At 39.8% G+C, this 14,825-nt stretch overlaps 1 protein-coding gene and 1 long non-coding RNA gene across 6 annotated transcripts in view; one reads left to right on the forward strand and one right to left on the reverse strand.

The window, feature by feature from the left end:
• Positions 1 to 14,825, reverse strand: part of ASAP1 (ArfGAP with SH3 domain, ankyrin repeat and PH domain 1) — a 329,644-nt gene that overhangs the window by 27,853 nt on the left and 286,966 nt on the right. For 4 of the 5 annotated variants that reach the window (XM_050940653.1, XM_050940654.1, XM_050940650.1 and 1 more), the window contains 2 exons: positions 12,434 to 12,487; positions 7,204 to 7,365 (listed from right to left, as the gene is read on the reverse strand). In XM_050940653.1, the coding sequence (XP_050796610.1) occupies positions 7,204 to 7,365; positions 12,434 to 12,487 (216 nt within the window). The remainder of the gene's footprint in view (positions 1 to 7,203; positions 7,366 to 12,433; positions 12,488 to 14,825) is intronic. The other variant, XM_050940651.1, reaches the window with a different exon arrangement.
• LOC127045441 (uncharacterized) lies at positions 165 to 7,197 on the forward strand. The gene is made up of 3 exons (XR_007772714.1): positions 165 to 268; positions 551 to 671; positions 7,000 to 7,197. It is a non-coding gene; the product is annotated as an uncharacterized LOC127045441 (long non-coding RNA).

Raw genomic sequence — 14,825 nt, forward strand, 5'->3', positions numbered from 1 at the left:
TAGAAATGCTTTGGTGATAAGAAGAATACTGAATTTTTATTGGCTGTTGCTATGGAAATTGTTATCCTATTAGGGGCTATTATGATTTATGTGCTTTGTCTGGAGAAAATTTATAAAAAGTTTACTCAGAAAGTGTTCTTTGGAGCAGTCAGAGGAAGCTTTTTCTTGGGAAAGGATCTGACACCTAAGTTCCTCAGCAGCTAGATAGAAGGAGGGGGCCACCTGAAGGCTGACTGCTGATTTCTTGAAACAATTTCAGACTTTTTGGGTAACTATAAATGTTTGGAATACTCTGAATTTACTGGAACAGGAGATATATATATATGTGTGTGTGTGTGTGTGTGTGTGCGTGCGCGCTTGAGACCTAACTAAAAGGTAGTTTTAGGTAAAAGCATTTTGGTTTGTATCAATCATGTCTCAGATGGAGGAGGTGTGCCCCCATTGATTTATTCCTGACATCACCTGGACAGAAACAGTTAAATTACCACTGCTTTGGGTCTGAAAACTCAGGGTAACAGAAGCTACTAAAGTTAGATGTTTTTTAAATCAGCAGGTTCATTTAACTTGCATCTAAGAGGTTAAAAGAGCTGGCTGAGGAGCCCACAGGACTATTATGTTGATTTTCAATATGTCTTGGAGCACTGAGGAAGTTCCACAAGACTGGAAGAAAGGTAATGTGCCAATTTTTAAAAAAGGTAAAGGAGATGACCCAGGCCTGTCAGCCTGACATCAATCCTGGGCAAAATAATGGAGCAGCTGATACAGGACTCAGTTAATAAAGAATAAAAAGACGGTAATGTAATTAATGCAAATCAACATGATTTTATGGAAAACAGATCCTGTTAAACTAAACTAACTTGATATCTTTTTTTGATGAGATTACAAGTTTGGTCAATAACGATAATAGTGTTGAAATAACATATTTAGACTTCTCTAAGGCGTTCGATTTTGGTACCACACGACATTTTGATTACAAAACTAGAATGATATAAAATTAACATGGCACACATTGAACGAATTAAAAATTGGCTAAAATTGTCTCAAAATATAAACAGGGAATTGTCATTGAACAGGTATGTTTCCAGTGGGGTCCCAGAAGGATCGTTTTTTGGCCCTATTCTATTTAACATTTTTATCACTGACTTGAAGGAAAACATGAAGTCACTGATAAAAGTCATCACTGATAAAAGTTTGCAATGACACACAAACTGGAGGAGTGGTAAATAATGAAGAAGATGGGTCACTGATTCAGAGCAATCTGGATTGCTTGGCAAATGGGGTGCAACCAAACAATATGCGTTTTAATATGGCTAACTGTGAATGTATATATCAAGGAACAAAGAATTGTAGACCACACTTACAAAATGGGGGAATGACTCTATTCCTGGAAGCAATGACTGAAAAAGATTTGAAGGATAATCAGCAGAACATTAACTCCCTGTGTGATGCTGTGGCCAAAGAGCTAATGTGATCCTGGGATGCATAAACAGGGGAATCGTATGCAGGAGTAGAAAGGTAACCGTCTCTCTATATTGGGCACTGGTGCGATCGCTGCTGGAATACTACACCAGTCCTAGAGCCCAGAATTAAGAAGGATGTTGATAAATTGGGGAGGGTTCAGAGAAGAGCCACAAGAATGATTATAATGATAGACTGAAATAGCTCAATCAATTTATTTTAACAAAGAAAAGGTTAAGGGGTGACTTGATAACAGTCTATAAGCATCTACATGAGGAACAAATATTTAAAAATGGGTACTTTAATCTAGCAGAGAAAGGTATAATACAATCCAATGGCTGGAAGTTGTAGTTAAACAAATTCAGATTGGAAATAAAGTGTAAATTTTTAACAGTGAGAATAATTAATAATTGGAACAATTTACCAAAGGCTGTGATGGATTCTCCATCACTGACAATTTTTAAATCAAGATCAGATGTTTTTCTAAAAGATATGATTTAGAAATTATTATGGGGAAGTTCTATGGCCTGTGTAATACAGGCAGTCAGACTAGATGATCAGAATGGCCCCTTATGGCTTTTCCACCTATGAATGCACTCCCCACTTTGTCCTGAAATAGCCGCAGGACGTGCTTCAGGGCATGCTGCAAAGCCTCTCTTCACTTCTCAAGTTTTTAAGAAAGTAGAGGTATGATGAATGTAACAAAGAGGTGAATATTTTCTTCTTTAGATAGGAACTTTCACTTTCATTGGGCTTTTTCATCTCTCATACTGGAATCTCACTTGAGTCTCAAATACAGATGACTGACAAATCAGTACTGGAATCAGATGGGATCTAGTAAGCCCAAAGGTTGCTGACTGGACTAATTATATGGCTTTTATGTTTGTCAGAGATTTTAGCTTTAGAATAGGACAGCCATAGCAATCTGAGTACAGTGTGAGTGACCCACTAAACATTTTTTGAACCTAAATCCTAAAGTTAAGGGGGCTTAGGGAAGTGACAGGTGAGCAAAGCCCACAGGTAAGTGGGGAACAAGACCTGGGAGAGATGGGTTGGAAACAGAAGGGAGCACGGGCTATAATGACAGAGAGGAAGGAGGGTCAGGACAAAGCTGGGACGAAAGATCAAACCAGTATCTTAGGTGCCTATATACAAATGCAAGAAGTATGGGTAATAAGCAGGAAGAACTGGAAGTGCTAATAAATAAATACAACTATGACATTATTGGCATTACTGAAACTTGGTGGGATAATACACACGACTGGAATGTTGGTGTGGATGGGTATAGTTTGCTCAGGAAGGATAGACAGGGGAAAAAGAGAGGAGGTGTTGCCTTATATATTAAAAATGTACACACTTGGACTGAGGTGCAGATGGACATAGGAGACGGAAGTGTGGAGAGTCTCTGGGTTAGGCTAAAAGGGGTAAAAAACACAGGTGAGGTCGTGCTGGGAGTCTACTACAGGCCACCTAATCAGGTGGAAGAGGAGGATGAGGCTTTTTTCAAACAACTAACAAAATCATCCAAAGCCCAAGATTTGGTGGTGATGGGGGACTTCAACTATCCAGATATATGTTGGGAAAATAACACTGCGGGGCGCAGACTATCCAATAAGTTCCTGGACTGCATTGCAGACTTTTTATTTCAGAAAGTTGAAAAAGCTACTGGGGGGAAGCTGTTCTAGACTTGATTTTAACAAATAGGGAGGAACTTGTTGAGAATTTGAAAGTAGAAGGAAGCTTAGGTGAAAGTGATCATGAAATCATAGAATTTGCAATTCTAAGGAAGGGTAGAAGGGAGTACAGCAGAATAGAGACAATGGATTTCAGGAAGGTGGATTTTGGTAAGCTCAGAGAGCTGATAGGTAAGGTCCCATGGGAATTAAGACTGAGGAGAAAAACAACTGAGGAAAGTTGGCAGTTTTTCAAAGGGACACTATTAAGGGCCCAAAAGCAAGTTATTCCGATGGTTACGAAAGATAGAAAATGTGGCAAAAGACCACCTTGGCTTACCCTTGAGATCTTGCGTGACCTACAAAATAAAAAGGCGTCATATAAAAAATGGAAACTAGGTCAGATCACGAAGGATGAATATAGGCAAATAACACAGGAATGCAGAGGCAAGATTAGAAAAGCAAAGGCACAAAATGAACTCAAACTAGCTATGGGAATAAAGGGAAACAAGAAGACATTTTATCAATACATTAGAAGCAAGAGGAAGACTAAGGACAGGGTAGGCCCACTGCTCAATGAGGAGGGGGAAACAGTAACGGGAGACTTGGAAATGGCAGAGATGCTTAATGACTTCTTTGTTTCAGTCTTCACTGAGAAGTCTGAAGGAATGTCTAGTATAGTGAATGCTTACGGGAAGAGGGTAGGTTTAGAAGAGAAAATAAGGAAAGAGCAAGTAAAAAATCACTTAGAAAAGTTAGATGCCTGCAAGTCACCAGGGCCTGATGAAATGCATCCTAGAATACTCAAGGAGTTAATAGAAGAGGTATCTGAGCCTCTAGCTATTATCTTTGGGAAATCATGGGAGACGGGGGAGATTCCAGAAGACTGGAAGGGGGCAAATATAGTGCCCATCTATAAAAAGGGAAATAAAAACAACCCAGGAAACTACAGACTAGTTAGTTTAACTTCTGTGCCAGGGAAGATAATGGAGCAGGTAATCAAATAAATCATCTGCAAACACTTGGAAGGTGGTAAGGTGATAGGGAATAGCCAGCATGGATTTGTAAAGAACAAATCGTGTCAAACTAATCTGATAGCGTTCTTTGATAGGATAACGAGCCTTGTGGATAAGGGAGAAGCGGTGGATGTGATATACCTAGACTTTAGTAAGGCATTTGATACGGTCTCGCATGATATTCTTATAGATAAACTAGGAAAGTACAATTTAGATGGGGCTACTATAAGGTGGGTGCATAACTGGCTGGATAACCGTACTCAGAGAGTAGTTGTTAATGGCTCCCAATCCTGCTGGAAAGATATAACAAGTGGGGTTCCGCAGGGGTCTGTTTTGGGACCGGTTCTGTTCAATATCTTCATCAACGATTTAGATGTTGGCATAGAAAGTACGCTTATTAAGTTTGCAGACGATACCAAACTGGGAGGGATTGCAACTGCTTTGGAGGACAGGGTCAAAATTCAAAATGATCTGGACAAATTGGAGAAATGGTCTGAGGTAAACAGGATGAAGTTCAATAAAGATAAATGCAAAGTGCTCCACCTAGGAAGGAACAATCAGTTTCACACAGACAGAATGGGAAGAGACTGTTAGGAAGGAGTATGGCAGAAAGAGATCTAGGGGTCATAGTAGACCACAAGCTTAATATGAGTCAACAGTGTGATACTGTTGCAAAAAAAAAGCAAACATGATTCTGGGATGCATTAACAGGTGTGTTGTAAACAAGACACGAGAAGTCATTCTTCCGCTTTACTCTGCGCTGGTTAGGCCTCAACTGGAGTATTGTGTCCAGTTCTGGGCACCGCATTTCAAGAAAGATGTGGAGAAATTGGAGAGGGTCCAGAGAAGAGCAACAAGAATGATTAAAGGTCTTGAGAATATGACCTATGAAGGAAGGCTGAAGGAATTGGGTTTGTTTAGTTTGGAAAAGAGAAGACTGAGAGGGGACATGATAGCAGTTTTCAGGTATCTAAAAGGGTGTCATCAGGAAGAGGGAGAAAACTTGTTCACCTTAGCCTCCAATGATAGAACAAGAAGCAATGGGCTTAAACTGCAGCAAGGGAGATTTAGGTTGGACATCAGGAAAAAGTTCCTAACTGTCAGGGTAGTTAAACACTGGAATAGATTGCCTAGGGAAGTTGTGGAATCTCCATCTCTGGAGATATTTAAGAGTAGGTTAGATAAATGTCTATTAGGGATGGTCTGGACAGTATTTGGTCCTGCCATGAGGGCAGGGGACTGGACTTGATGACCTCTCGAGGTCCTTTCCAGTCCTAGAGTCTATGAGTCTATAAGTCCTGCCAGCTGGACTCAGTGCAGAGTAAAATCACATGAGCCTGAGATGCATTGTGTCCAAAAAGCTAGGTTTGGCACAAAAAAAATTTGGGACATCTGTGATAGTCACTTGGAAATACCCCAGAAAAATACATCAATCTGTATTTACTTGCAGCAGTATCAAATGTTTACTGCACATAGCATTATGCTGACAGATACCGGTGACTGCATCAATCACAAACCTCTTCCAGAGTGGGTGTGAACACATCCTTCAATCAATATAACTGTCAGGATAAGTTAATCTGAAGCCTCCTACCTAAGATGAAATGGTGTTGACTGGAAAAGGCATTTTTTGTTCAGTGGCCATTGGACTGAAACATCCCTCTTGGTACAGATTTTTTTTTTTTAAACCACTGACTCAAGGTATCATCAGTGCCAAACACTTTCACTAGTATCTGTTGGTAATGTCTACAGACTCTTTTAAATGGTTGATCAAAATATGAAATGAGGTTTGATTTATTGTCTCTTGCATACATGCTTGTTTACCTACAATAAAAACAAAAACAAACAAAAGCAGGTGTGAATCTGCCCAGGAATTTGGACTGTATGGGCAGAGAGTTTTGCTGAGTATTGTTTGTGGTCTGTGTGTGTGTAGGCAGAACACATAGAAACTTAAAACAGACTAGACAGAGAGAGAGACGCAGAGGGAAAAAAAACAAGAAAGCCCAGCAGTAGCCAGCGAACAGAGCATGACACTGGAAAAAGCAAGGGAGTGAGCTTTTGGGTCTGTTAGCAAAAGAGGTTGTAACATAAGAAACTGCTCCTCTTGTTCTTGATTCCTCCTGAGTTCGGAGAAACAGAGACTTTGTACGTTTCACATAAGTAAACAAGATTACATGAAAGAAAATGGAAGACCATCAATTTCTACTAGTCAAAGTCAAACTCTGACTAGCCGATCTGGTTGAAAAGGGGGAACCATAGCATTTTGCTTTACACCAATTCCTCCCTTCATTTTTTCTAAGCGCTCCTCTTCACATACTGTACAATGCTGCTGGTGCACCTCTGCAGTGCTTTAGTGAACATGCTACTATGTCAACAGGAGAGCTTCTCTTGTCAGCATAGTTAATCCACCTCCATGAGAGGAGGTAGCTATATACATAGTGCCGTCTACTAGGGAGGGGAGGAGGGTTAGGTCAGTATAACTATGTCGCTCAGAGGTGTGGATTTTTCACACCCTTGAGCAATGTAGTGATACCGATATAGGTCTGCATTATAGACCTGGACTTAGGCTAAAGAAGAATGTGGATGCTGGGGCTCGTTTTATGAAAGGTGGCAGCTTTCCCTCCGAAAAATTTGTCTTTATCATGACAAAGGAATTCCTCTAAGAGCATCAGCTATCAGGAGTAGGCAGGATTTACAAATAGAAGCAGAAGATTGACTGGGCTAGTTAGTCTTTACTATGAAAAGAAAGGGACTATCTGGATAGGTCTGTAATAAATGTTTCTATAAAGTTTCTCTCAGTAAAGTATCGTGTTATACAAATACTTAGTCTGTTTTTTACCTCCTTCTACTGGCAGAAAGATGTAAACCCTGCAAGACTCTGGAATAGTACAGGCAACATCACAGAGAGCCTGGGAATTCATTTGAGGATGGAATTGTTCTGAAATTCCACAAAATATAGCAGCAATACCAACAATGGAAAGATAGCACTGACTAAGAGAAGCAAGTAACATACACCACCCATCTGAAGTTTTGTTTTATTTTGCATTTCTACAACTCACCCCAAGGAATTGGGCCCTTATTCTGGGGTCCATGAGGTAGTGGGCTTGGTGGGTCAGAGAGGGTTCTTTTATGTCCAGGCGGGGGGGGAGGTGGTCTCTTCTTGGAAAGTGTGGAGCTGCCACTGGAGGGTTGAGTGCTTAGAGGAAGGGTTGAAGGTGGACCTGTAAAATGAACAAAAAATCATCTTACCAATACAAAATGTGTAACATCAAAATATCACCAAAGAATTAAAAATCAGAATATAGTAAAATGGAGCAAAGAACTGAAAACAAAAATAAGCCATGCCAAAACACTGTTGAGATTAATGACATACCCATCACCTTTAACCATTTTAATTGTAACAGGACAGTATGCAATTTGACAATAAATAACATACATGTATTTTAAAATGTACATTCACATAAGGTGAATCACTACATGATTTATAATTTTAGGCATTGTTAAAAACAGCAGAAAATGTTTTAAATCTTTATAAACTATTTATTGAAGATAAAGTACTTCAATTAGGGTTTAAGAATTACTGTTTATAAAATCTCCATACCACAATGAAACAACAAACTAAATCTTTTAGCATGCTGTCAGTATTGTAGATTCAGAGATTTGTATCATAGTTAATGTGACTAACAAGGTTTTTACAATTTTTTTTCCCTTTCGCAAACTTTCCTTAAATGCTGAGATACAGGTTTCCAAAATAAATTCATTTTTCTATTGTTAATTGCTATTGTTTTTGTGTGGATTAAATATATAGTGCATGACAAAGTGTTAAACCTAGTGAATAAGAAACAGACATTACAAAACCTCATTATAAACATATATAGTAGTACACTGGAATTTGTTTAGAAGGCTCAAAATACTCTTGCAGCTAATAAAGTAATAATACATTTTTGGGCCATGATCCTGAAATGAGCTCTGCATGGGCCTTTGGCTGGTAGCTCTACTAGTCCGAGACTCTGTTCAGATGAAGGGATGTTCCCACATAGCACTTATTGGTTTAGGCATTAAAGATATCATCTATCTAAGAATATTTAATCATTCCTCCATTCAAAACCTGCCTACATATACACTGAATATTACTTATGATTTAAATAATAATATGGTCTCTTGTTTAAGTCACAGAGTAGAACGTTGCTAGTTTGCAGTTTGCTAATATATATACCCCATAATTTGCACACAAGCAATGCTGTTTCCTCCATCAGAAAATACAGAGCTCTGAGTGAATATTATGAAGACTATGTTACTTTTACAAGTGTACTGCAAAACGTGTATGTAAAAATAATACGAACCAAATTACACATCAAATGTGTGAACAAATCACTATAAATTTTGCAATGAATTATCCTTGCTATTTTTCTTTAACTTATTCACCAATTCAGTAATTTGCAAGTCTCCCAGACATTAGTGCAAATTAATCCACTTCTTCTATATTGATTTTATCATATAGTTTCTATGTGAATAATTTCACATTACTGGGGGGAGGAAGAGATAGCTCAGTGGTTTGAGCACTGGCCTGCTAAACCCAGAGTTGTACATTCAATCCTTGAGGGGGCCATTTAGGGATCTAGGGCAAAAATCTGTCTGGGTATTGGTCCTGCTTTAAGGAGGGGGTTAGACTAGATGACCTCCTGAGGTCCCTTCCAACCCTAATAGTCTATGAATTTCTGTATCTTTTAAAATTTCATTATAAAAAAAGCTAAAATATAGGCAGCTTTGGTGCTATAAATCTGGATTGGGGATCCTGTAGACTTATGCAACACAGAAGCTCTTCATTTTACTTTTTTTTATGAATGATTGTGTGAAGTCAGGTCAGGTGCAAGGATGTTTCGCGCCCTAGGCGGAACGACAACCTTGCACACACATCCCCCGAGCCCGGTGGCAGCTGCCCACCCCCCCCCGCTCTGAGGTGCCCACCCCCCAGGCAGCTCCCTGCCCCAGCTCACCTCTGCTCCGCCTCCTCCCCGAGCACGCCATTGCCACTCCACTTCTCCCACTTCCCAGGCTTGCGGCGCCAATCAGCTGTTTGGCGCCACAAGCCTGGGAGGGAGAGAAGCAGAGCGGGCGGCGTGCTCAGAGGAGGAGGCAGAGCAGAGGTAAGCTGGGATGGGGAGTGGTTCCCCTGTGTGCCGCACCCCCCCTTACTTGCTGCAGTCAGCCCTTCCGCACCCCCCCTTACTTGCTGCAGTCAGCCCTTCCCACACCCCCCTGCCCCAGGTCCCTCCGCCTAGATGCCAACGATGACCGAGGCGGCCAAAGATCCGGCCGCCACAGTCGCAGTCGAAGGACCTGAAATGCCACCCCCCAAATGCTAGTGCCCTAGGCAACTGCCTATGTCGCCTAATGGGTTGCACCAGCCCTGTGTGAAGTGCTACAAACCAACAGCAGCTCAAAATGTAACCGTAAAAGGACTTCAGTACTCATTGTGCTGCTGCTAACACTATTCTAAAGTCACAGTTAATACAACATACTTGTTTTCTAAACAAGGACAAAAGAAAAGAGGTAGTTATTTGAAATCTCCACTTTGGAGCTACATGTGCTGACACATGGATCTGATAAATGCAAACCACTGAAGTTATTACAGTTTTACCCCATCACCCCTTAGTGACCAACTGATGGAAGCGCATACCATCTTTATCAGTCACTAATCAGAAGTTTCCTTCCAGCTGAACTACAGTACAAACAATCCAAGCTTCATTCCAAAAATGGTGAAAGTATCCTGAATTGGCACTGTATACTCTCATTTAAATTAAGGCAACATAAAGCTTCAAACTCAAGTGGAAGTAAACTGAGTATGATCTCTCTCTTTTACATAAAACAAGAGCTTGACTAAGAATAAATATTTCAACAGCCAAAAGTAAAATTAAATAGAAAAAACTTGTGACTAAAACTGAGATAGAGTGTATACATTTTTAATACCTCATGATACTAACATGTAGGGTGACTAGATAGCAACTGTGAAAAAACAGGTCAGCGGGTGGGACCTTCCTACTACTAACCCTACTAACATGTCTATAGATATCACAGAAAGAGTTTAAAACTTTATAATTCTATAGTTTTCAAAGGTTCACATTCTAACATGTGAAACTTATGGATGGTACAATAGCAATAATTAACATACAACTCCTTTCAGTAGAAGGATTTCAAATCACTTTGCAAATTTTAAGACTTGCAACATACATTCTGAGGTAGGTAGCATTATACCCATTTTATAGATGTGTGATACAGCATGGCCAGAGGGCAGCAGGAGAGTGGCAGAAGAGAGCCTTAATCCCTGTAAGGGGAAGAAAGTTTGCTATAGATTAACTAGTGCACCTGAAGCCAATTAGATCACCTGCAGTCAGTCACATGACAAAAACCCCTGCTTCAATCAGACAGTGTGGGAGTTGGAGCAGAAAGGATTGGTATTGGAGCAGAGAACAGTTTGAAGAGAAGCAGAGGAAAGTTTGGAGGAGTGTTGCAGTGGGCTAAGAAGTCCAAGACCCTAGGTAAGGGGCACCTGACTTGTGCAGAGGGACGGCAGGAAGCCCCCCCACAAGTTGAAGGGCAGGAGAGGGAAATAGCCCAGGGGAAGGAACCGCCAGTTTAAGTGGTTCACCACTATCCTCAGGGCCCCTGGGCTGGAACCTGGAGTACAGGGCGGGCCCAGGTCCCTCCCTCTCCACTCCCTTCAAGGACACTAGTGGGGCAATTAATATTCCAATTCAGGGGCAAGAAATGGCGCCCTGAACGCCCCCCCCAAAGAAGAGAAAGCGCGAGACCCATCATAATAGTGCCGGCAATTTGCCACAGATGGCATAAACAGACACAGAGAAGTTTTGCCTAAAAAACGGTTACATTGTTGGTTTGCAGAGACAACTGCTTATCATACTGACCAGTTCTGTCTCATTGTTTCCTTTTTATTCCCTGTGTGTAGTCATTTGTGGTCTCGTCTCATACTTAAGTTGTAAACTCCTTGGGGGCAGGGACTGCCTTTTTGTCCTGTTTGTACAGCAGCTAACACAATGGGGGCCCTAAGCTATGACTAGGGCTCCTAGCTGTTACAGTAATACAAATACATAATAATAATACTCAGTGACTTTCCCAATGCCAAGAAACCCAACCACTCTCCTGCTCTAATCACTAAACAACACACTTTTCTTTTAGGAAAGTAGTGGGTAACATTTACCAAGATATTTTCCTGAAAAGAAACTACGGAATCTAGGGAAAATCATCTAAAATATATTCAGGGCAATAGCTAGTTTCAGAATGACAGAAAGGAAAATGGTTGGATTTTCAGGAAACACTTTTGAGGAAAAAATGAACTGAAATCTATAATTTATTACTGAAACAGGTGATGGAATGATACTAAAGTCTGTAACGATAGGTTCAGTACAGGTTGAACCACTCTAATATGGCACTCTTGGGACCTGACTGGTGCCAAATCAGAGAATATGCCAAATCACAGGTCAATGCAGAGTGCCAGCGGGTCTCCACAGGTGTGGGAAAGTAGGGCTGTGGGAGGTGCTGCAGCACCCCCAGGCTTTGCACCCAGTGTGATCCCCCGCCTGCGATCCCCCCTGCCACCCAGGATCCTGGCCGCCAGTCCCTGCACCGGGGGCTCCGATGCTGGTCCCAGGTCCTCCCCCTCACTCCCAGAGCTTGAATGCTGCGAATTATCTGTTCGCGGCACTCTGGAAGCACTGGGAGGGAGGAGGAGGAATTAGTAAGCGTGGGGCTGCTTGTGCGCCAAAGGCTTAGGGGCAGGAGAGCAGAGGGGGGAAGTTGGCGCTGGTGGACGCTCCACATCCACTAATTTTTCCCCATAGGTGCCCTGGAGCACCCACGGAGTCGGCACCTATGCCAGATCGCAGATGCTGCCAGACCAGGGAGTGCCAAATTAGAGAGGTTCAACCTGTACTGATAGTAATATTTTTATCTGCCCCGTAACTATCAAAACTCAGAACAGCATAAAGTTACACAAGATAAATTAGAAAACATTTAATAGAATATGTAATTTAAAATTAAATTTTCCAGCCTTAAAATATTTATCTGTGCAGCAATTAAAAATATTCTGTGGTAAGTTAAAATAATTGTAAGAGACCTGCAATTAGCAGTGTGTGTACTTCAGCTTTTGTGGAGTTAGTACATGTTCTACATATTAATTTGTGTACCAGTGACGACATGCAAAGCTGTTACTATCCATCAATTTTTTTTTTTAATAGCAGGAGATCCTAAAGTATATATATATATTTTTACCACTGCATGAGAGATATGGGAGAACCAGTATTCCAGTTAATGGTAGGACACGTACTGCAAAGGAAAGTGATAAATTTGTGTTAAAAATGGTACTTTCATAATATATATTGCTATTTTTTCCAAAATTCTTATAATTTCAGACAATATCTTTTCTTTACTTGTCAAGCTCTTACTGCCAACATTTGAGAAATTCTGATCATAAGCACACTATTACTCTTCAGGGCATGAGCAGAATAAATTGACTGGACATTAACTTACAACAGTCAACTCTAAATTTGTCCTGTAAAGTGAGACAAAACCTACAATTAACTACTTATATCAAGTTACTTCATAGAGATTTTCATATATTTATAAGTGCGTGCCATCAGGTCTCTCTTTCTATTAAAAATACTGGAAAATTAACAGTATAGTGAATCAAGAATAACAAAACAAGATATAAACAAGAGTGAAATAGCTCGTTTTACCTAAATCAAAAACCCAAGGAACTGAAATACAACAAAACACATAGCTAGAAGCACTTTTCTTTAAAAATGAGTTGTGTATGCATTTAGTAAGGAAAGACTGTCATAATATAGTCTGAGAGCATTAAAGTCAGAGCTGTGCTTTCAATGTGTATGCGTTTTGCTTTAAGTTTGGAAATCAAATGAATGCAGCAGCTCAAAATCCAAACAGACTTAAATTGGAGGGTTTTGATTAGGTTTTCTGAGGGAAACTGGCAAAGCCACTTAGATTATCTTAATTTTCACCTAAAATTGTGAAAATGACCCATATTTGCCCCGAACCTTTACAACAGGACTGGAAGAACTAGCTGGCAACATTAGTGACAAACCCAATATTCAGGCTAAACATTTGCAGAGATTTAATTAAGATCAGTGAAACTAATGTGTTCAGCCATGCTACTCCTTGGCTGTCATTACAAAAACAACACACAAACCAGCAGATCTGACATCTGATGCTTGTCAGAATTATGGAAATTGAACTTCAACTGACTTTCTCACTAAGTATTACTGAGGACTTGTTTTTATGTGAGAAAGTTGAGCCAGTTTAACTAAAGATGTGATTTTTAAACCAATTTATTTGAAGTAGACACATTTATTTCCGTTTAAGCTAGGCTTATTTTGAGTTAGTTTAAATTAAGTAAGTAATCAGTTTTAGCTAAACAAAATAAGCCAACCTTTTAACAAAATAAGAATGTCCATGCAGGGGTTTGCACCAGTTTAACATAAACAGGTATACCTACTGAACTTCAACTGGTGCAACTTTATCACATAGACAAGGCCTAACATACCCTTTTTCCTCAATTAAATGTGGGGAGCAAACACATCAACTTCAGCAACTTTTAAAACTCCAGCTGAAAAGTTACCAGATCGAAAGACCCAGTCTTACATTAACTAATATATGTAGAAATATAAAAGTAACTTGCAAATACATTAGCTATACACACACACAAATTGACATACTGTAATTTATAAACCCATATACATGCACACAGTTTTAAAAAATAAACCAAGTTAACTTTTAGACACCATATGCACTAAAAACTATGGGTAAGAGGGGGCATTCAGTACATAAATGATTTTTAACTTGCCTTCCTTCCCCCACACTGTCGGCTAGAACAGGGTTGAATTAGCTTAGTTAAATGAAAAAACGCTTCATAGTTTGTGTGTACAATGCTGATTTTGCTAGCAGTTGTGAGAAGGCCTTGAAAAAATATAGCTTAACTGGAAAAGCTAGGCCTGAAAGGTAACTGAAAGATAAATGGAAGAAGAAACCCCAGTTATTATATAGATAGTTAATAATAAGAAAAAAATTGTGCACATTGAACCAGCAATGACCCCAAACTGGCCCCAACATGGTTTTTAGCTAAGTTAGTAACATGCAATGCCATCACTGGTTTATGAAAAGGGTACAAAAGTGTGAACTTCTGAAGTGTCATTGATAATGCCTGACTGACTAAACTGGGTCTAATACTCCTGGGTTTAGCCCATCTGTAAACATTTTGATCAAACACTTATAAACGCTTTGTTACTATTTGGATGTAGTAAATTGCTTATTATTCAGGCTTTTTAGGCATGTTTAGAGCAATTGTATAAATATGATCAACCTTTGGATTTAATAAAGGAATCTGCAATTAAATTAGTGTCATGGTAATATCCCCTACATAAATAATAATAATGCCAATACACATAAAGCTCAGATTTGATGGTTTCCAGTTCACTGTGACATCTCAGCAAACATCATGGAATCCTGCTACTAAGGAACTTCACTCGAGAATGAAGCCAGCTTACGAAGGACTAAAGAATACAGCATGCTTTGGAAAAGATTTATTATATTTATATCCCAAAGAATACAAAACAATATTAAGAAACTTTTCAAAATGATACCACTTGCT

This window comes from Gopherus flavomarginatus, chromosome 2 (assembly GCF_025201925.1).
Source record: "Gopherus flavomarginatus isolate rGopFla2 chromosome 2, rGopFla2.mat.asm, whole genome shotgun sequence".
Taxonomy (NCBI): Eukaryota; Metazoa; Chordata; order Testudines; family Testudinidae; genus Gopherus; species Gopherus flavomarginatus.